Source organism: Pristis pectinata, chromosome 11 (assembly GCF_009764475.1).
Source record: "Pristis pectinata isolate sPriPec2 chromosome 11, sPriPec2.1.pri, whole genome shotgun sequence".
Classification (NCBI taxonomy): domain Eukaryota; kingdom Metazoa; phylum Chordata; class Chondrichthyes; order Rhinopristiformes; family Pristidae; genus Pristis; species Pristis pectinata.
This window is the reverse complement of record NC_067415.1, coordinates 283,018-305,452: the sequence shown is the minus strand read 5'-3', so window position 1 is coordinate 305,452 and position 22,435 is coordinate 283,018. Positions and strand designations below refer to the sequence as shown.

General features: G+C 47.4%; 1 protein-coding gene across 1 annotated transcript in view; it reads right to left on the bottom strand.

The window, feature by feature from the left end:
* The window catches only part of dchs1a (dachsous cadherin-related 1a), a 241,409-nt gene that overhangs the window by 20,870 nt on the left and 198,104 nt on the right, over positions 1–22,435 (bottom strand). The window contains exon 15 of the mRNA XM_052026374.1: positions 8,140–8,253. Coding sequence (XP_051882334.1) covers positions 8,140–8,253 — 114 coding nt within the window. The remainder of the gene's footprint in view (positions 1–8,139; positions 8,254–22,435) is intronic.

The following is a 22,435-nucleotide window of genomic DNA, read 5'->3' as shown; positions in this document are numbered from 1 at the left end:
TTCTAAACTTGAAAGAACAGAGTTCTGGTCTCCTCCTTGTATGATAGACCTGCCATCCCGGAAATGAAAGTGACAAAACTGCAGATGCTGGAAATCTGAAATGTTGGAGTCATTGGAGAAACCAAGTGCAGACTGGGCGATTGTTAGCGCTAGAAGCGTGGTGACATCGCCACACAACGATCCAAGTGGGGTCTCACCAAGGGTCTATGAAATTCCAGTAAGACCTTCTCACCTACTCAAATCCTGGTGTGATTGGGGCCAACGTACCATTTACCCCGCCAATTGTATGTTGCTGCATCTACATGGTAGGCTTTGTGCCTGTGTAAAGGACACTGAGGTCCTTTTGAACAGCAGCACTACCCAACCTCTGACCATATAAAAATATTCAGCATTTCTCAACATCGTTCTTCTGTGGTTGACAAAGCAGGTCAAAGGTACCAGTAATGTACACATAGTGACACAGGCTAGTGGAAGGTCACAGGAATGGGAAATTTTCAGGATCCAGAAGACTAAAAAGCTCATTAGAAGGAAGAGAATTATTTTTGAACTAGGTTGACGAATTAATAACAGCAAAGAAAGAAATGGCAGATATGTTGAATACATGTTTTGCATCAGTCTTCACCATGGAGGACATTGCTAATATCCTTCAGATATCAAATGGAATAATTTCAAATAACATGCTGAAACTAACAAAAATCCCAATTACAGGGGGTAAAATATTGCAGAAGTTCAGGGGGCTAAAGTCAGACAAGTCACCAGGACCCAATGCACTGTGCAAGGGGATTTAAAGGAAGTGATCGTCAAGTAACCCATTGGTTGAAATTTTTCATAACTCTCTAAACACCAGGAGGTACCAGAAGATCAGAAAACAACCAAGGTGACTCCCTTCCAATGCGAAAAGAGAGAAAACTACAGGCCAAGTTAGTTTAACAGCCGTTATTGGCAGATTCTAGAGTCAATAGTTAAAGATGAAATAACTAATCATTTAGGAGAGTTGAATGTAATCAAACTTGGTCAACATTGATTTAGGAAAATCTCGGGTTCTTGGGTTGAGATTCTAAACTGGAGGAAGGCCAATTTTGATGACATCAGAAGGGATCTGGCAGGTGTGGATTGGGATCGGCTGTTTTCCGGCAAAGAGATGCTTGGTAAGTGGGAGGCTTTCAAAAGTGAAATATTGAGAGTACAGAATCTATCGAGGGATGTTGGGGCCCTGGTAAAGAAAGAGAAGGAGGCGCATATCAGGTATAGGCAGTTAGGATCAAATGAGGTGCTTGAGAAGTATAAGAAATGCAAGAGAACACTTGAGAAAGAAATCAGGAGGGCAAAAAGAGGACATGAGCTTGCTCTGGCAGACAAGGTGAAAGAGAATCCCAAGGGGTTCTATAGCTATATTAAGAGCAAAAGGATAGCAAGGGACAAAACTGGGGAGATCTAAAGTGAATTTTTTGCATCTATATTTACTCTGGAGACAGACGCAGAGTCTACAGAACTGAGGAAAAGGAGTAGTGAGGTCATGGACCGTATCTGGATTACGGAAGAGGAGGTGCTGGCTGTCTTGAGGCAAATGAAGGTGGATAAGTCCCCAGGACCTGACGAGGTGTCCCCTCGGACCTTGTGGGAGGTTAGTGCAGAAGTTTCAGGGGCCCTGGCAGAGATATTTAGAATGTCGCTAGCCACTGGTGAGGTGCCGGAGGACTGGAGAATACTGGAGGCACGGTGGTGAGGCAGGCACGGTATTGTAGCAGTTAGTGTAACACTATCACAGCGCCATCGACCCGGGTTTAATTCCAGCCACTGTCTGTAAGGAGTTTGTACGTTCTCCCTGTGTCTATGTGGGTTTCCTCCGGGTGCTCTGGTTTCCTCCCACATTCCAAAGGGTTAGGAAGTTGTGGGCATGCTATATTGGCACTGGAAGCATGGTGACACTTGCAGGCTGCCCCCAGAACACTCTACACAAAACATGCATTTCACTGTGTGTTTCAATGTACATGTGATGAATAAAGTTACTGTATCTTACCTGGGTGGCACAACATGGTGGGCCGAAGGGCCTGTATTGTGCTGTATTGTTCTATTGTTCTATGGTTATCGTCTCTTATCTTAATGTTGTTCTGTTGTTCAAGAAAGGCTCTAAGAATGAGCCGGGAAATTATAGGCCGGTGAGCCTGACATCAGTCATGGGTAATTGATTGGAAAGTATTCTAAGGGACAGGAGATATAATTATTTGGATAGACAGGGCTTGATTAGAGATAGTCAACATTGCTCTGTGCATGGTAGGTCATGTCTAACTAATCTTATAGAGTTCTTCGAGGAGGTTACCAAGAAGGTCGATGATGGAAAGGTGGTGGATGTTGTCTACCTGCACTTTAGCAAGGCCTTTAACCAAGTCTCACATGGGAGGCTGGTCCAGAAGGTTAAGTCACTTGGCATTAAGGATGAAGTAGTCAACTGGATTCAACATTGGCTTAGCGGGAGAAGCCAGAGAGTGGTAGTAGATGGTCTCTCTGACTGGAGGCCTGTGACTAGTGGTGTGTCGCAGGGAGTGGTGTTGGGACCATTGTTGTTTATCATCTATATTAATGATTTAGATGATAAAGTGGTAAACTGGATCAGCAAATTTGCGGATGACACCAAAATGGGGGGGTGGGGGGGAGCGTAGTGGACAGTGAGGAAGGCTGTCAAAATTTGCAGCGTGATCTTGACCAGCTGGGAAAATGGGCTGAAAAATGGCAGATGGAATTTAATGCAGACAAGTGTGAGGTGATGCACTTTGGGAGGACAAACCGGGGTAAGACTTACACAGTGAATGGTAGGGCACTGAGGTGTGTGGTAGAACTAAGGGACCTGACAATACAGGTCTGTAGTTCCTTGAAAGTGGTGTCACAGGTAGATAGGTCGTGAAAAGAGCTTTTGGCACATTGCTTTCATAAATCAGGGCACTGAGTACAGGAGTTGGAATGTTATGTTGAAGTTGTACAATATGTTGTTGAGGCTGAATTTAGAATACTGTGTGCAGTTCTGGTCACCTACCTACAGGAAAGATATCAATAAGCTTGAAAGAGTGGAGAGAAAATTTACACAGATGTTGCCGGGACTTGAAGACCTGAGTTACAGGGAAAGGTTGAAGAGGTTAGGGCTTTATTCCCTGGAGTACAGGAGAATGAGGGGAGATCTTATAGAGGTATACAAAATTATGAGGGGTATATATTAGGGTGAATGAATGCAGGCTTTTTCCCCAAGGGTTGGGTGAAACTAGAGTCATAGAACGTAGAACATAGAACACTACAGCACAGTACAGGCCCTTTGGCCCACAATGTTGTGCCGACATTTTATCCTGCTCTAAGATCTATCTAACCCTTCCCTCCCACATAGCCCCCTATCTTTCTATCATTCATGTGCCTATCTAACAATCTCTTAAATATCCCTAATGTGTCTGCCCCCACAACCTCTGCCAGTTCCACACACCAACCACTCTCTGTGTAAAAAACTTACCCCGACGTCTCCCTTACACCTTTCTCCAATCACATTAAAATTATGTCCCGTCCTGTTAGCCATTGTCGCCCTGGGAAAAGGTCTCTGACTGTCCACTTGATCCATGCCTCTTATCATTTTGTACACCTCTAGCAAGTCACCTCTCATCTTCCTTCTCTCCAAAGAGGAAAGTCCTTGCTCACTCAACCTATCCTCATAAGACATGTTCTCCAATCCAGGCAACATCCTGGTAAATCTGCTCTGCACCCTCTCTAAAGTTTCCACATCCTTCCTATAAAGTAACACAGCATGGAACCAGACCCTTCGGCCAAACCGGTCCATGCCGATCAAGATGCCCACCCAAGCTCATCCCATTTGCCTGTGTTTGGCCCATATCCCTCTCAACTTTTCCTATCCACGTACTGTCCAAATGTCTTTTAAACATTGTTATTGCATCTACTTCAATCACTTTCTCTGGCAGAAGTGGTAAATGTGGGATCAAATGTAACACTTTAGAGAGGTTTGGATAGGTACGCGGATGGGAGGGATTTGGAGGGCTATGGTCCGGGTGCAGGTTAATGGGACTAGGCAGAGGATCAGGTTAGCATGGACTAGATGGGCCAAAGGGCCTTTTTCTGTGCTGTAGTGCTCTATGAAAGGTAACTCGTGTTTGACAAATTTGCTGAATTTCTTAGAGGATGTGACAGGGAGAGTTGATACAGCAGAACCTGTAGAGATTGTGTATTTAGATTTCCAAAAGGCATTTGACAAGGTGTCACATAAGAGGCTGATGTATAAACTAAGAGCTCATGGTATCAGAGGAAATGTGTTGGAATGGATTGAAAACTGACTGTCTGATAGAAATCAGGGGAGTTGGGATAAATTGGTCCTTTTCAGGCTGGAAGGAGGTAATTCGTGGGATACCCCAGGGATCAGTTCTTGGTCCACTATTTACATTAATTACCTGGAGGAAGGAACAGTGTGTAAGGTTTTTATGTTTGCTGATGATTCAAAAATAGGTGGAAGGGTAAGTTGTGATAAGGATACTGTGATTCTGCAGAGGAATATGGACAGATTGAGTGAGTGGGCAAAAGACTGGCAAATGGAGTTCAATGTGGGGAAGTGTGAGGCCATACACTGCGGTAAGGGAAATCAAAGGGCAGACTATTGTCTAAATGGACAGAAAGACTACAGACGAATGAAGTACAGAGGGATTAGGTGTTCTAGTGCATGAATCACAAAAAGCTAGCAGGCATGTCCAACAAGTAGATAAAGCAAATGACATGTTGGACTTTATTGCAAAGAGGTTGGAGTTGAAAAATAGGGAGGCTTTGCTCCTGTTGTACAGGGTGTTGGTGAGAACTCACCTGGAATATTGCAAACTGTTTTGGTCCCATTATTGCATACTGTTTTGGAATACTGCGTAGTGTTTCTAGGTCTCACCTGGAATACTGTGTACTGTTTTGGTCCCCTTACCTAAAGATCGATACAGTAACACTGGAGGCACCGGAAGGAGATTCACAGGGTAGTTCTGGGGTTGGGGGGGGGGGGTTATCCTGTCGAGAGAGGCTGGACAATTTGGGTATGTTCCTTGGAGTTTAGAGGAACGAGAGGTGACCTTATTCACCCATATAAGATCCTAAGGGAGCTCGACAGGGGAGATGTTGGGATGTTTTCACCACTAGGGCAGTCTCAAACAAGGGAACATAACTAAAGATAAGGGGCTGGTCATTTAAAACTGAGGTGTATAGAAATGTCTTCTCACAGAGGGTAGTGAATCTCTGGAACTTTCTGCCCTGGTGGGTGGTGGAAGCTGGATCATCAGACATACTTAAAGTGGAGGTGGATAATGATTTGATAGGAATGGAGGGATATGGGGAAATGGCACAGAAGAGGCCAGCATTGATCAGACATGCACATTGAATGGTGGGGTAGGTTTGAGGGGCCGAGTGGCCTATTCCTGCTCCTATTTTCTTGTGTTCCACTGTCTACATTGTGGCTGTCCACTCCGTGGTGCTTCTCTGACAGACAGGGGATCATTGTATCTCATGGATAGCACGGGTCTGCAGGACCTCATTGTTGGCCTTTTGTAAAACTTCACCACCCAGCTGCCTGACAACTGCGCCTTCCCCTTCCCGAACCGTGACCTCCTCTGGTCTGATAAAGGGTAAAAAGGGAAGGGGGCATGAACATTGAATTCTCCCACTTTAAGTAATCCTCACCCCCCCCACAACCCTCCCCTCCACCACCCCCCCACCATGCTTCTCTTCTTCCCTCTCCATCTCTCTCTCTTTTTTCTACCCTTTTTTCCTCTTTCTCTCCACACCCTTGACCCATCCCCCGGTGGATCTGCTCTCCCCTCCTCCCCTGCACCTGCCCATCACTATCTCTTACCTGCATCTACCTATCACCACCCTGGGCCCACCCCACCTCCCCACTGTCCACCTATCACTGTTTTGCTTTTCCTTCCTATATATTCATCCTGACCCGAAACATTGACCACCTGCTTTTCTCCACGGATGCTGCCTGGCCTGCTGAGTTCTTCCAGCATCATCGTGTTTTTCATCCAGATTCCAGCATCTGCCGTCCTTTGTTTCCCCTGTTTCACTACGTTTAAGAGACATTTAGATAGACACTTGACTAGGCAAAGCATCAAAGGCAAATGGGATTGGTGTAGTTGGGCAAAAGAGGTGGTCATGGATATGATGGGCCGAAGGGCCCATTCCTCTTTGCCACCTTGACAGTGCAGCACTCCCTCAGTACCACCCCTCCCACAGTGTGACCCTCCCTCAGTACCACCCCTCCCACAGTGTGACCCTCCCTCATTACTGCCCCTCCCACAGGGTGACCCTCCCTCAGTACCCCCCTCCCATAGTACCGCCCCTTCTTTTTACAAACAGTACGTGTTTATTACATATTACACACGCACTACAAATCAACTACCATCACAGACAACAAAATTAATACAATTCTACTGAACATCCAGGCAACGCAACAACACTTGCCTGGCTCCCCTCCCCCCCCCCCCCCCCCCCCCCCCAGTCTCAGACATGGCCTGGAAATGGAGGCACAGAACTGTGCACAGCAATTCACAAAGACAACAGACTGAAAGGTGACGATTTTGCTGCAACTGCTGCGTAGGACCGAGGCCCCGCCATCTTAGAGCCTTTACAGCCGCCATGACAAGGCACAACACAGTCAGTAATCACAAAACACCGCTGGTGCGATAAACAGTGACACAACCAGCAGGGCACACCAGCAATTAGTCCTGTAAAGGAGCAGTGCGGAGAAAGGAGAGGTCAGAGCCCCCCGCAGACAAGCAGACAGTCCGCAAGACGAAATTCCAGCACCGTCCCTCCACAGTGCGAGGAACACAAACTCAACACCCAGCAACACAGAGTCCCCCCAAGAAGAAAACCACTCCAGCCCACCGCCCGAGACGAAAACCACGCTCCTCCACTGCCCAACACTCCCTACAACTGCACCCCCGGACCCACGCAATCACATCCTCAGTTCCACGGGAGAGCGCACTCAGTACCACCCCTCCCACAGTGTGACCCTCCCTCAGTACTGCCCCTCCCACAGTGTGACCCTCCCTCAGTACTGCCCCTCTCACAGTGTGATTCTCCCTCAGTACCACCCCCCCCACAGTATGGTGCTCCCTCAGTACCGCACCCCCCCCCCCCCCCCCCCCACAGTACGGTGCTCCCTCAGTATCCTGCTGGTGTGTAGATGCAATATTCCCTTATTTTTATATTACAATCAGTCACAGTTTGAGCATTGTGGTTAGTTATAACAAACTCTTTGCATGCTATTGACGGCAGAATGTGGTGATGGAGGAGACACAGCAGCTCGTGACGTGCTGTTTACCATTCCAAATCCTGGAGCCTACTGTGAGCCACAGACTGGGAGCCAAACCTCAGAACCCGGGCTGTGCTCCATACAGTGTCTCGGGAGTTGTGACTCACTGCTGCCTGACCCTCGTTGGGGGAAGACAGTCACGGAATGCGTGAAGCAGCCCTTGACTTTAAAAGAGGTGTTAGAGGAACCTGCTGTGGCGAGGGATGGGACTGATTAGAAATGACCGTCACACCATGTAGCACAGCACTTCCACACGCAAACACTTGTCACACACACATCGCAAATGGAGTGCAGCAGAGCAGCTTGGATTCCCACAGTTGTTTGGCTCAGTCCCTGCTCAGCTTGTAATAGCCCAAAGAAGTGAGTCAAATATAAAAACAACCATGTCAGAACCAAAGGGGATTAACAGCTTCACACAAAGTTCTGGGCTGCACACTTCACACAGCAGTCTCAACTGTTGGGTCCGTAGATGTGACCCCAGGCCAGAACTCAAAACCTCCACTAACTGGCTAACCTAATCCCTTCTCTCCCTCTGCTACTCCTCACAATTCCCTATCTCTATCGTCACCCCCCACTCTAAATCCTCCCCTGCCCCTCTCCCCCACTCCCAGCCCTCTCTCAGCTTGTCAACCCCCATCCTGTCTATCCACCCAGCCCTCCCTACACTCCCCACCCTCTCCCTCTGCCCTACCATCAGCTCCTCCCATCCTCCCTCACAAACCCACTCTGCCACACATCCCATCTCCATCTCCCTCCTCTACCCTGGCCCCTTGTCCTCCTCTCTTCCTCCCCTTCCCTCCACTTACCAGTGTGAGAGCGGATGGTGAAGGCATCTCTCTCATTCCCACTGAAGATGCTGTAGAGGATTCCTCTGTTGGAGCCATTCTGATGCTGGGCTTGAACCTTGACCACAGATGTGCCTGTGGAAAGAGTAACACTGCATTCACACAGCTGTGGCTCAGTGCCCGAGGCAGCTCGCGAGAACCCTGATTACATCCAGTCTGCAGACAAGCTGGAGGGATCTCTGCCCCTGTTCCAAAGGGGGATGTAAGGACAAAGATATTTACCAGGGAGAATGTGAACACAGAGTCATAGAATCATAGAGTACTACAGCACAGAGGGTGAGAGAGGGAGAGGGGGAGAGGGGGGGGGGGGGAGAGAGAGAGAGAGAGAGAGAGAGAGAGAGAGAGAGAGAGAGAGAGAGAGAGAGGGAGAGGGAGAGGGAGAGAGAGAGAGAGAGAGAGAGAGAGAGAGAGACAGACTGACTACACTTAAATAATAATTTGCCTTTTCATTCTTCCTTCCAAAGTGGAGAATTTTCCCACATTATACGCCATTTGTACCTTGTGTACGGTTTTGCTCACCCTGTTGTGGAAAGATATAACTAACTGGAAAGAGTGCAGAGAAGATTTACGAGGATCTTGCCAGGACTTGAGTAACTGAGTTATAGGGGAGGTTGGGCAGGCTGGGACTTTATTCCTTGGAACGTAGGAGATTGAGGGGTGACCTTGTAGAGGTGTATAAAATCATGAGGGGTGCAGATAGGGTGAATGCACACAGTCTCTTTCCCAGGGAAGGGGAACTAAAAACTAGAGGGCACAGGTTTAAGGTGAGAGGTGAAAGATTGAAAAGGTACTTGAAGGACAACTTCTTTACACAGAGGGTGGTCCGTATATGGAACAAGCCGCCAGAGAAAGTGGTTGAAGCAGGTACATTAACATCATTTAAAAGACATTCAGACAAGTACATGGATAGGAGGGGTTAGAACATAGAACAGTACAGCACAGGAACAGGCCCTTCAGCCCACCATGTTGTGCCAAACTAATTAAACTAGTAATTAAATGCCTAATTTAACTAATCCCTTCTACCTACACAATGTCCATATCCCTCCATTCTCTGCATATTCATGTGCCTATCTAAGAGCCTCTTAAACCCCTCTATCATACCTGCCTCCGCCATCACCCCAGGCAGCACATTCCAGGCACCCACCACTCTCTGTGTAAAAAACTTGCCCTGCATATCTCCTTTGAACTTTGCCCCTTTCACCTTAAATGTATGCCCTCTAGTATTAGACACTTCGTTCCTGGGAAAAAGATACCAACTGTCTGTTCTATCTATGCCTCTCCCTTTTGAGGGATATGGGCCAAATGCAGGCAAATGGGACAAGCTTGCTGGGCACCATGGCTGCCATGGACGAGCTGGGCCATGGCCCTGTTTCCATGCTGAACTACATTATGACTGTCTGCTAATTTACTGCCCACTCACTTAACCTGTCTACATCCTTTGGAGGCTCATTTTATTCTTGTCACAACTTGCTAACCCACCCAACTTTGTATGATTGGTAAATTTGACTATGGTACACTCAGACCTTACATTGTCATGTATATCGATTAGAAATAATTCAGGCCCCATCAGTGATCCCTGTGGTCCCCCACTAGTTACTGAGTACAAATCCAAAACTGTGCCTCCAGATGGGATTGGCATCATGGTTGGCACAACGCCATGGGCAGAAGGGCCTGTTCCTGAGCTGTACTGTTATATGTTCTAGCTGTATGGTCTTTAAGTGACTCCCACATGTCAGATGTGGACTTGCCCAATAATATCTGCTCCTAATCTGCTCTCCCCAGCTCCTGACTAATCATGTTGTAAATTGCCTTCCCTCAATTTAGCACTTTCCCCTGAGTTCCAGACCTATCCTTATCCATAACTGTCTATAAACTTAAAGAGGAACAAACAATCTGCTGGAGGAACTCAGTGGATCGAGCAGCAATTGTTGACAATTCATTTCCCCCACAGATGCTGCTCGACCCGCTGAGCTCCTCCAGCAGATTGTTTGTTGTTCCAGATTCCAGCATCCATAGTCTCATAGAAACATAGAAAACCTACAGCACAATACAGGCCCTTCGGCCCACAAAGTTGTGCCGAACATGTCCCTACCCTAGAAATTACTAGGCTTACCCATAGCCCTCTATTTTACTCAGCTCCATGTACCTATCCGAAAGTCTCTTAAAAGACCCTATTGTATCAGCCTCCACCACTGTTGCCTGCAGCCCATTCCACACACTCACCACTCTCTGAGTAAAAAACTTACCCCTGACATCTCTTCTGTACTTACTCCCTAGCACCTTAAACCTATGGAAAAAGCCTCTGACTATCCACACGATCAATGCCTCTTATCATCTTGTACACCTCTGTCAGGTCCCCCCTCATCCTCCATCGCTCCAAGGAGAAAGGGCCAGGTTCACTCAACCTGTTTTCATAAGGCATGCTCCCCAATCCAGGCAACATCCTTGTCTGAAGACTTAAGGATTTGTTCCCGAAATGTTCTCCCACTGAAACTGCAATCACCTGGCCAGGATAATTTCCCAGTACAGGATCTAGTATGGCCTCTTCCCTGGTTGGACTATCTACATACTGTTTCAAGAAACCCTCTTGGATGCACCGAGCAAATTCTGCCCTGGCTCAGCCTCTTGCACTAAGGAAGTCCCAGTCAATATTGGGAAATTAAGGTCACCACTGCAAAAACCATGTTGCTTAGGAAAGGAATAGGGGGAGATGGGCCAAATGCAGGAAAATGGGATTAGTGCAGATGGGTAACTCGATCGGCATGGATGTCGGGGCGAAGGATCTGTTTCCGTGCTCTATGACTCTGATTCTAAAATCCCACAGGCCTTCTTCACCACCTTAGCTACCTGTGCTGCTACCTTGAGGGTCCTAGCACCTGTACACCGAGCTCCCTCTGTTCTTCAGTGCTCCCCGGGGACCAACATTCATTGTGTATGTCCTACCCTTATGAGTCCTCCCAAAGTGCATCACCTCAGGATCATTCATCTGTCATTGCTCTGCCCAAGGACAACCTCCCTCACTGTCCATCACACCAGCAACCTTCCTGACATCTGCAACCTTAGTAATCATACCTCCTACATCATTCATATCCGTACTGTTAGTGCAGACAGCAGACTGGAAGAATCCCAGCAATGATCCCTGTGGTACACCACTGGTCACAGGCTTCCAATCCAACTCTCCACCATCACCCTCTGCCTCCCATCAGCAAGCCAACTTCGGGCAGGTGGGACCATGTCAAAGGCCTTACTAAAGTCCATGTAGGTTATCTGAAGTTTGTATCGGCAGCACGATGCTCTGTTGGGTTTCCCAGGACCACTCAGCAGCAGATTTCATCACAGCCTTCAAGGCATCAAGGCTGAATGTGAATCAGGGTGCCCTGGTAAATCTGATGTCAAAGACCATCAAAGTGATAATACACAGTGGTTGGAGCCAGACCTCACACAAGGCTGTTTGGAGGTCACATAGCCATGACTCAGGATATTACACAGAGCAGTGCCCTGGGCCCAACCACCTCCAGCTGTTACATCATGACCCTCCTTCCATCAGAAGGTAACTAGGGAAACGGTAGGCCCCCTTAAGGACTAGTGTGGTTGTCTACATTTGGAGTCACAGGAGATGGATGAATATTTCTCATCTGTATTTACTGTGGAGAAGAACGTGGAAGCTGAGGAGTTCAGGGGAGGGAAGGGTGATATCCTGAAGCATGTCAACATTATGAAAAAGGGGTTGGTGGTCTTGAAGCACATAAAGGTGGATAAATCCCGAGTCTGACCAGGTGTCACAGAATCATAGAGCACTACAGCACAGAAACAGGCCCTTCGGCCCATCTAGTCCATGCCACCTGACGTTCTGTCTAGTCCCATCCACTTGCACCCGGACCATATCCCTCCAAACCTCTCCCATCCACGTACCTATCCAAACTTCTCTTAAATGTTACAATGAAACCACATCCACCACTTCCGCTGGCAGCTCGTTCCACACTCGCACCACCCTCTGAGTGAAGAAGTTTCCCCTCAGATTCCCCTTAAATATTTCACATTTCACCCTAAACCTATGACCTCCAGTTCTAGTCTCACCCAACTTGAGGGGAAAAAGCCTGCATGCATTCACCCTATCTGTACCCCTCATAATTTTGTATTCCTCTATAGTTTTCCCCATCATTCTCCTGCGCTCCAGGGAATAAAGTCCTAACCTATTCAACTTTTCCCTATAACTCAGGTCCTCAAGTCCTGGCAACATCTGTGTAAATTTTCTCTCCACTCTTTCAAGCTTATTGATATCTTTCCTGTAGGTAGGTGACCAGAACTGCACACAGTACTCTAAATTCAGCCTCACCAACGTCTTGCACAACTTCAACATAACATCCCAACTCCTGTACTCAATGCCCTGATTTATGAAGGCAAAAGTGCAAAAAGTTCTCTTTATGACCCTATCTACCTGTGATGCACCTTTCAAAGAATTATGGAACTGTATTCCCAGGTCATAGAATCATAGAAAGTACAGACCTAGGACTCAACACCTCCCCCTGTAACTGGATCCTTGACTTTCTAACAAACAGACCGCAATCAGTGAGGACAGGCAGCAATACCTCCGGCACGATTATTCTCAACACTGGTGCTCCACATGGCTGCGTCCTCAGCCCTCTACTCTACTCCCTATACACTCATGGCTGTGTGGCCAGATTCTGCTCTAACTCCATCTACAAGTTTGCAGATGATACCACCGTTGTAGGCCATATCTCAAACAGTGATGAGTTGGAGTACAGGAAGGAGATAGAGAGCTTAGTGGAATGGTGTCATGACAACAACCTTTCCTTCAATGTCAACAAAAGAGCTGGTCATTGACTTCAGGAAAGGGGGTGGTGTACATGCACCTGTCTACATCAATGGTGCTGAGGTCGAGAGGGCTGAGAGCTTCAAGCTCCTGGGAATGAACATCACCAACAGCCTGTCCTGGTCAAATCATGTAGAAGCCACGGCCAAGAAAGCTCACCAGCGCCTCTACTTCCTCAGGAGGCTAAAGAAATTTGGTTTGTCCCCTTTGACTCTCACCAACTTTTACAGATGCACCATAGAACGCATCCTATCTGGATGTATCACGGCTTGGTACGGCAACTGCTCTGCCCAGGACTGCAAGAAACTGCAGAAAGTTGTGGACACAGCCCAGCGCATTACGGACGCCAGCCTCCCCTCCTTGGGACTCTGTCTTTACCTCTCGTTGTCTTGGTGAAGCAGCCAGCATAATCAAAGACCCCACCCACCCGGGACATTCTCTCTTCTCTCCTCTTCCATTGAGTAGAAGATACAGGAGCCTGAAGGCACGTAACACCAGACTTAAGGACAGCTTCTACCCCACTGTGATAAGACTATTGAACAGTTCCTTTATACAATGAGATGGACTATGACCCCATGATCTACCTTGTTGTGACCTCGCACCTTATTGCACTGCACTTTCTCTGTAGCTGTGACACTTTGTACCGTTATTGTTTTTACCTGTACTACATTAATGCACTCTGTACTAACTCAATGTAACTGCACTGTGTAATGAATTAACCTGTACGATCGGTTTGTAAGACAAGTTTTTCGCTGTACCTTGGTACAAGTGACAATAATAAACCAATACCAATACCAGTACCTTTCGGCCCACAATGTTGTGCCGACCTTTAAACCTCACCTAAGAACTATCTAACCGTTTCCACCCACATGTCCCTCTATATTAAATTCCTCCACATGCTTATCTAACAATCTCTTGAATTTGAATGTACCTGCCTCCACCACCGCCCCAGGCAGTGCATTCCATGCCCCAAACACTCTCTGGATAAAAAACCTCCCTCTGATATCTCCCTTGAACTTCCCACCCATTACTTTAAAGCCATGTCCTCTTGTATTGAGCATTGGTGCCCTGGGAAAGAGGTGCTGGCTGTCCACTCTGTCTATTCCTCTTAATATTTTATACACCTCTATCATGTCTCCCCTCATCCTCCTTCTCTCCAAACAGTAAAACCCTAGCTCCTGTAGTCTTCTCCTCATAATCCATACTCTGCAAACCTGGCAGCATCCTGGCAAACCTCCTCTGTACCCTTTCCAACGCTTCCACATCCTACCTATAATGAGGTGACCAGAACTGGACAAAGTACTCTAAGTGGGGTCCAACCAGAGTTTTGTAGAGCTGCATCATTACCTCGCGGCTCTTAAATTCAATCCCACGACTTATGCATGCTAACAGCCCATAAGCTTTCTTAACTACCCTATCCACCTGTGATGCAACTTTCAAGGATCTGTGGATATGAACCCCCAGATCCCTCTGCTCCTCCACACTATCAAGAATCCTGCCATTAACTTTGTACTTCGCCTTGGAGTTTGTCCTTCCATAGTGTACCACCTGACACTTCTTCATATTGAACTCCATCTGCCACTTGTCAACCCAGCTCTGCATCCTATCAATATCCCTCAGTAAGCTTCGACAGCCCTCCACACTATCCACAACACCACCTGCACCACCAACATCGTCTGCAAACTTGCCAACCCACCCTTCTGCACCCTCATCCAGGTCATTAATAAAAATCAAGAAAAGTAGAGGTCACAGAACCGATCCTTGTGGGACTCCACTAGTCACAGCCCTCCAATCTGAATGCACTCCCTCCACCACAACCCTCTGCTTTCTGCAGGCAAGCCAAGCCTGAATCCACACGGCCAAGCCTCCCTGGATCCCTTGCCCTCTGACCTTCTGAAGAAGCCTACCATGTGGAACCTTGTCAAATTCCTTACTAAAATCCACGTAGACCACATCTGCTGCACTACCTTCATCAATCTTCCTGGTCACCTCATCAGGCTTGTGAGACATGATCTTCCCTTCACAAAGCCATGCTGGTTGTCCCTGATCAGACCATGATTCTCTAAATGCTCATAGATCCTACCTCTAAGGATCTTTTCCAACAGCTTGCCCACCACAGACGTAAGGCTCACTGGTCTATAATTCCCTGGACTATCCCTACTACCTTTTTTGAATAAGGGGACAACACTTGCTACCCTCCAATCCTCCGGTACCATTTCCGTGGACAAGAGGACTCAAAGATCCTAGCCAATGGTTCAGCAATCTCCTCCCTCGCCTCTTGAAGCAGCCTGGGGAATATTCCGTCAGGCCCTGGGGACTTATCTGTCCCAATATTTTCTAACAGCTCCAACACATCCTCTCTCTTGATATCTACATGCTCCAGAACATTACCCTTACCAATACTGTCCTGAGAGTCATCAAGGGCCCTCTGCTGAAGAGAAGTATTCATTAAGGACCTCACCCACTTCCACAACTTCCAGGCACATCTTCCCACCTTTGTCTCTAATCGGACCTACCTTTACTCCCGTCATCCTTCTGTTCTTCACATAAGTGAAAAAAGCCTTGGGAATTTCCTTAACCCTACTCACCAAGGCCTTTTCATGTCCCCTTCTTGCTCTCCTCAGCCCCTTCTTAAGTTCCTTCCTCGCTACTCTATATTCCTCATGAGCCCTTTCTGACCCTTGCTGCCTACACCTTACGTATGCTGCCTTCTTCCTCCTAACTCGATGTTCCACCTCTTTTGTCACCCATGGTTCCTTCACCCAGCCATTCCTTCTCTGCCTCACCAGGACAAATTTATCCCTAACCTCCTGCAAGAGATCCCCGAACAACGACCGCATCTCCATGGTACATTTCCCTTCAAAAATATAATCCCAATTTACACGTGCAAGTTCTAGCCTTATAGCCTTATAATTTGCCCTTCCCCAATTAAATATCTTCCCGTCCTCTTTGCTCCTATCCTTGTCCATGACAATGCTAAAGGTTAGGGAACGGTGGTCACTGTCCCCCAAATGCTCACCCACTGAGAGATCTGTCACCTGACCTGGTTCAGTACCTAATACTAGATCTAATATGGCATTCCCTCTAGTTGGCCAGTCAACATACTGTGACAGGAATCCGTCCTGAACACACTTTACAAACTCTGCCCCATCTAAACCTTTGGTACTAAGCAAGTGCCAATCAATATCTGGGAAGTTGAAGTCTCCCATGATAACAACCCTGTTATTTTTGCACCTTTCCAAAATCTGCCCCCCAATCTGCTCTTCAGTATCTTTGCTGCTACCTGGGGGCCTATAGAATACTCCCAGTAGAGTAACTGCTCCTTTCTTGTTCCAAACTTCCACCCATACTGACTCTAGAGAGGATCCCGCTACATTATCCACCTTTTCTACTGCACACCTCAGTGCCCTACCATTCACTGTAGAAGTCTTACCCTGGTTTGTCCTCCCAAAGTGCATCACGTCACACTTATCTGCATTAAATTCCATCTGCCATTTTTCAGCCCATTTTCCTAGCTGGTCCAGACCAGCTGCAAGCTTTGATAGCCTTCCTCGCTGTCCACTATGCCCCTAATCTTGGTGTCATCCACAAATTTGCTGATCCAGTTTACCACATTATCATCTAAATCATTAATATAGATGATAAACAACAACGGATCCAGCACTGATCCCTGCGGCACACCACTAGTCACAGGCCTCCAGTCAGAGAAACAACCATCTACTACCACTTTCTGGCTTCTCTTGCTAAGCTAATGTTGAATCCAATTGGCTAGTTCATCCTGAATGCCAAGCAACTTAACCTTCTGGATCATCCTCCCATGTGGGACTTTGTTAACGGCTTTGCTAAAGTCAACGTAGACAACGTCCACTGCCCTTCCCTCATCGACCTACTTGGTAACCCCCTCGAAGAACTCTATAAGATTGGTTAGACATGACCTACCATGCCCAAAGCTACTACTCAGGCCCTGTCTATCCAAATATATATCCTGTCCCTTAGAATACCTTCCAATAATTTACTAAGGATGTTATAAATATCTCTGCCAGGGCCCCTGCAATTTCTGCACTAGCTTCCCCCAAGGGCCTGGGGATTTATCCACCTTAATTTGCCTCGAGACAGCCAACAACTCTTCTTCCTTAATCCGGATATGGTCCATGACCTCACTAGTCTTTTGCGTCAGTTCTATAGTCTCTGCGTCTGTCTTCAGAGTAAATACGAAGCACAAAATTCATTTAAGATCTCCTCGATCTCTTTTGGCTCCATGCATAGATAACCACGCTGATTTTCAAGAGGACCAATTTTGTCCCTTGCTATCCATTTGCTCTTAATATTGCTATAGAAACCCTTGGGATTCTCTTTCACCCTGTCTGCCAGAGCAACCTCATGTCCTCTTTTAGCCCTCCTGATTTCTCTCTTCTCTTGCATTTCTTATACTCCTCAAGTGCCTCACTTGATCCTAACTGCCTATACCTGATAGGCACCTCCTTCTTTTTCTTTACCAGGGTTCCAATGTCCCTCAATAACCAAGGTTCCCTAAACTTGTTAGCCTTGCCTTTTATTCTAACAGAAACATATGGATTCTGTACTCTCAATATCTCACTTTTGAAAGCCTCCCACTTACCAAGCATCCCTTTGCCAGAAAACAACCTATCCCAATCCACGCCTGCCAGATCCCTTCTGATGCCATCAAAATTGGCCTTCTTCCAATTTAGAATCTCAAGCCGACGACCAGTCCTATGCTTCTCCATAATTGTCTTGAAACTAATGGAATTATGAGCACTAGATCCAAAGTGTTCCCTTGCACACACTTCCGTCACCTGCCCTGTCTTGTTCCCCAAGAGTATCCTTGGAGAGTCCAAGTGTGTACTTGGACATTGTGGGAAGCAAGGAAAGAAATTGCTAGTGCTCTTGCAGAGATTTTTGTATCTTCTTTAGCCATGGGTTAGGTACCAGAGGAGTGGAAGATGGCTAACGTTGTGTGTTTATTTACGAAAGGCAGCAGGGATAAGCCAGTGAACGACAGGCCAGTGAGCCTTACATCAGCGGTGGGAAAGCTACTGGAAGGGATTCTGAGGGAGAGAATTTACTTGTATTTGGAAAGGCAAGGGCTGATTAGGGACAGTCAGCATGGCTTTGTGTGTGGGAGATCACGTCTCATGAATTTGATTCATTTTTTGAGGAGGTGACCGAAAGGATTGACAAGGGCAGGGCGGTAGATGCTGTCTACATTAGCAAGGCTTTTGGCAAGGTCCTGTAGGGCTGGCTGGTCTAGGGGGTTAGAACACATGGGATCCAGGGTGAGACAGAAAACTGGATACAGAATTGCCTCACTGGTAGGAGAGAAGGTGGTAGTGGAGGGTTGTTTTTCAGACGGGAGGCCTGTGAGCAGTGGTGTGTTGCAGGGATCAGTGCTGGTCCTTTATTGTTCATCATGTATATCAATGATTTAGAAAGAATGCAGGTGGTGTGATCGGTAAGTTTGTGGAAGTCACCAAAATTGGTGGTGTGGTGGACAGTGAAGAAGGTTGTCTGCGGTTACAACAGGATCTGGATCACCTGGGGAGGGGGGTAAGGGAACGGCAGATGGAAGTTAACTCAGATGTGCAAAGTGACGCATTTTGGGAAGATAAACCAGGCCAGGACACACAGCGAATGGCAAGGCCTGGGGGTGTTATTGAACAGCGAGAGGTTGGGGTAAAGGTACATAGTCCCCTGAAAGAGGCGACACAGGTAGACAGGGTGGTGAAAAAGGTGGATGTATGCCTTCATCGACTGAGACACTGAGTGCAAGAGTTGGGACCTCATGTTACAATTGTACAGATGTTGGTTTGGCTGCACCAAGAACTGTGTGCTGTTCTGGTCACCATGCTATAGGAAGGATGTGATTAAGCTGGTGAGGGTGCAGAAACGATTCACAAGGAAGTTGCCTGGACTGGAGGGCTGGAGTTAAGGTGACATTGAATAGGCCGATTTGTTTTCCCTGGAGTGAAGGAGGCTGAGAGGTGATGAGAAAGATTATGAGAGGCACAGACAGGATAGACAGTCAAAGTGTTATTTCTGTGGTGGGGGTATCAAAAAGAAGAGGGCAGAGGTGAGAGGAAAGAGATTTAAAGGGGGTCTGAGGGGTAAATGTTTTACACAGAGAGGGGTTGATATCTGGAACTCTCTGCCAGAGGAGGTGGTGGAGTCAGGTACAATCACTACATTTAGGAGGCATTTAGACAGGCTCTTAGATAGGCAAGGCATAGATGCATATGGTCCTAATGTGGGCAAATAGGATTAGAGTACATAGACAAAAAAAGCTGGCATGGATATGGTAGGCTGAAGGGACTATTTCTGTGCTGTATAATTCTGTGGGTCTAAATCACAGAATTCCCTCCCCAGCAGCACTGTGGGAACATCTTTTCCAGAACGACCACAGTGGTTCAAGAAGGCACACAAACCAGGGTAGGACTTGCACGGTGAGTGGTAGGGCACTGAGCTGTGTGGTAGAACAGAGGGACCTGGGAATATAGATCCATAGTTCCTTGAAAGTGGCATCACAGGTAGATAGAGTTGTAAAGAGAGCTTTTGTCACATTGGCCTTCATAAATCAGGGCACTCAGTACAGGAGTTGGGATGTTATGTTGAAGTTGTGTAAGATGTTGGTGAGGCTGAATTTAGGGTACCGTGTGCAATTCTGGTCACCTACCTACAGGAAAGATATCAATAAGCTTGAAAGAGTGCAGAGAAAATTTACACGGATGTTGCCAGGACTTGAGGACCTGAGTTATAGAGAAAGGTTGAATAGGTTAGGACTTTATTCCCTGGAGTGCAGGAGAATGAGGGAAGATCTTATAGAGATATACAAAATTATGAGGGGTACAGATAGGGTGAATGGCTGCAGGCTTTAAACCCCTAGGTTGGGTGTGACTAGAACTGGAGGACATAGGTTTAGGGTGAAAAGTGAAATATTTAAGGGGAATCTGAGGGGGAACTACTTCACTCAGAGGGTGGTGCGAGTGTGGAACGAGCCGCCAACGGAAGTGGGAGATGCAATTGTAACACTTACATAGAACACTACAGCACAGAACAGGCCCTTCGGCCCACAATGTTGTGCCAACAAAGCTATTCTCTCCTACCTACAGAATGCCCATATCCCTCTACTTTCCTCTCATTCATGTGCTCATCCAAGCCCCTCTTAAAAGCCCACACTGAATTTGCTTCCACAACCCCATCAGGCAATGCATTCCAGGCATCCACCACTCTCTCAGCAAAAAATCTACCCCTCACGTCTGTTCTGAGAGAGGTTTGGATAGGTACATGGATGGGAGGTGTTTGGAGGGATATTGTCTGGCTGCAGGTAGATGGGAATAGGCAGAAGATCAGGTTGGCATGGACTAGATGGGCCAAAAGGCCTGTTTCTGTACTGTAGTTCTCTATGACTCTTAAGGCAGCTCACCTCCACCTTCTCAAGGGCAAGTGGGGATAGGCAATAAATGTTGGCCCCGTAGTGATCCCCAGATCCCATGAATGAACTAACAGGAATATATGTCTATTCCTTATGCTGGTCACTCACTACCCAGTCTGGCAACTCTGTCCTGAAGGACTCAGCCAGCTCAGTCATTGGTGGTGTTATTGACCACTCAGTGATGGACATTGAAGTCCCCACCACAGGACATCCTGTGCTCTTGTGCTGTTCAACCCTGAGGACTGATTCATCATCTGAGGGAGGACAGTTGGTGGCAATCACGAGGCTTCCTCATTTGTGTCTGACCTGATGCCCTGAGCCCTCACTGTTACACCACCTGTACACCATCTGCCCTGAGCCCTCACTGTTACACCACCTGTACACCACTGTACACCTGTACACCACATGCCCTGAGCCCTCACTGTTACACCACCTGTACACCATCTGCCCTGAGCCCTCACTGTTACACCACCTGTACACCATCTGCCCTGAGCCCTCACTGTTACACCACCTGTACACCACTGTACACCCGTACACCACCTGTACACCCGTACATCAGTGCACTCACCAGCGTCTCTACTTCCTCAGGAGGCTAAAGAAATTTGGTTTGTCCCCTTTGACTCTCACCAACTTTTACCGATGCACCATAGAAAGCATCGTACCTGGATGTATCACGGCTTGGTACGGCAACTGCTCTGCCCAAGACCGCAAGAAGCTGCAGAGGGTTGTGGACACAGCCCAGCGCATCATGGACACCAGCCTCCCCTCCTTGGACTCTGTCTTTACCTCTCGTTGTCTTGGTGTAGCAGCCAGCATAATCAAAGACCCCACCCACCTGGGACATTCTCTCTTCTCTCCTCTCCTATTGGGTAGAAGATACAGGAGCCTGAGGGCATGTACCACCAGACTTAAGGACAGCTTCTACCCCACTGTGATAAGACTATTGAACAGTTCCCTTATAGAACCATAGGACCATAGAACAATACAGCACAATACAGGCTCTTCGGCCCACCATGTTGTGCCGCCCTTCAAACCACACCTAAGACTATCCCAAGACACTCCTAAGACTAATCTTCCTCCCACATATCCCTCTATCTTAAATTCCTCCATATGCTTATCTAACAATCTCTTGAACTTGACCAACATATCAGCCTCCACCACCACCCCAGGCAGCGCATTCCATGCACCAACCACTCTCTGGGTGAAAAACCTCCCTCTGACATCTCCCCTGAACTTACCACCCATTACCTTAAAGCCATGTCCTCTTGTTTTGAGCACTGGTGCCCTGGGGAAGAGGCACTGGCTGTCCGCTCTATCTATTCCTCTTAATATCTTGTATACCTCTATCATGTCTCCCCTCATCCTCCTTCTCTCTAATGAGTAAAGCCCTAGCTCCTTTAGTCTCTCCTCATAATCCATACTCTCTAATCCAGGCAGCAGCCTGGTAAATCTCCTCTGCACCCTTTCCAATGGCTCCACGTCCTTCCTATAATGAGGCGACCAGAACTGGACACAGTACTCCAAGTGTGGCCTAACCAGAGTTTTGTAAAGCTGCATCATTACTTTGCGGCTCTTAAACTCGATCCCACGACTTATGAAAGCGAACATCCCATAAGCTTTCTTAACTACCCTATCTACCTGTGAGGCGACTTTGAGTGATCTGTGGATATGAAGCCCCAGATTCCTCTGCTCCTCTACACTGCCCAGAATCATGCCATTTACCTTGTACTCTGCTTTGGAGTTTGTCCTTCCAAAGTGTACCACCCCACACTTCTCCAGATTGAACTCCATCTGCCACTTGTCAGCCCAGCTCTGCATCCTATCAATATCCCTCTGTAAGCTTCAACAGCCCTCCACACTATCCACAACACCACCGATCTTTGTGTCATCTGCAAACTTGCTAACCCACCCTTCCACCCCCTCATCTAAGTCATCTATAAATATCACAAAAAGTAAAGGTCCCAGAACCAATCCCT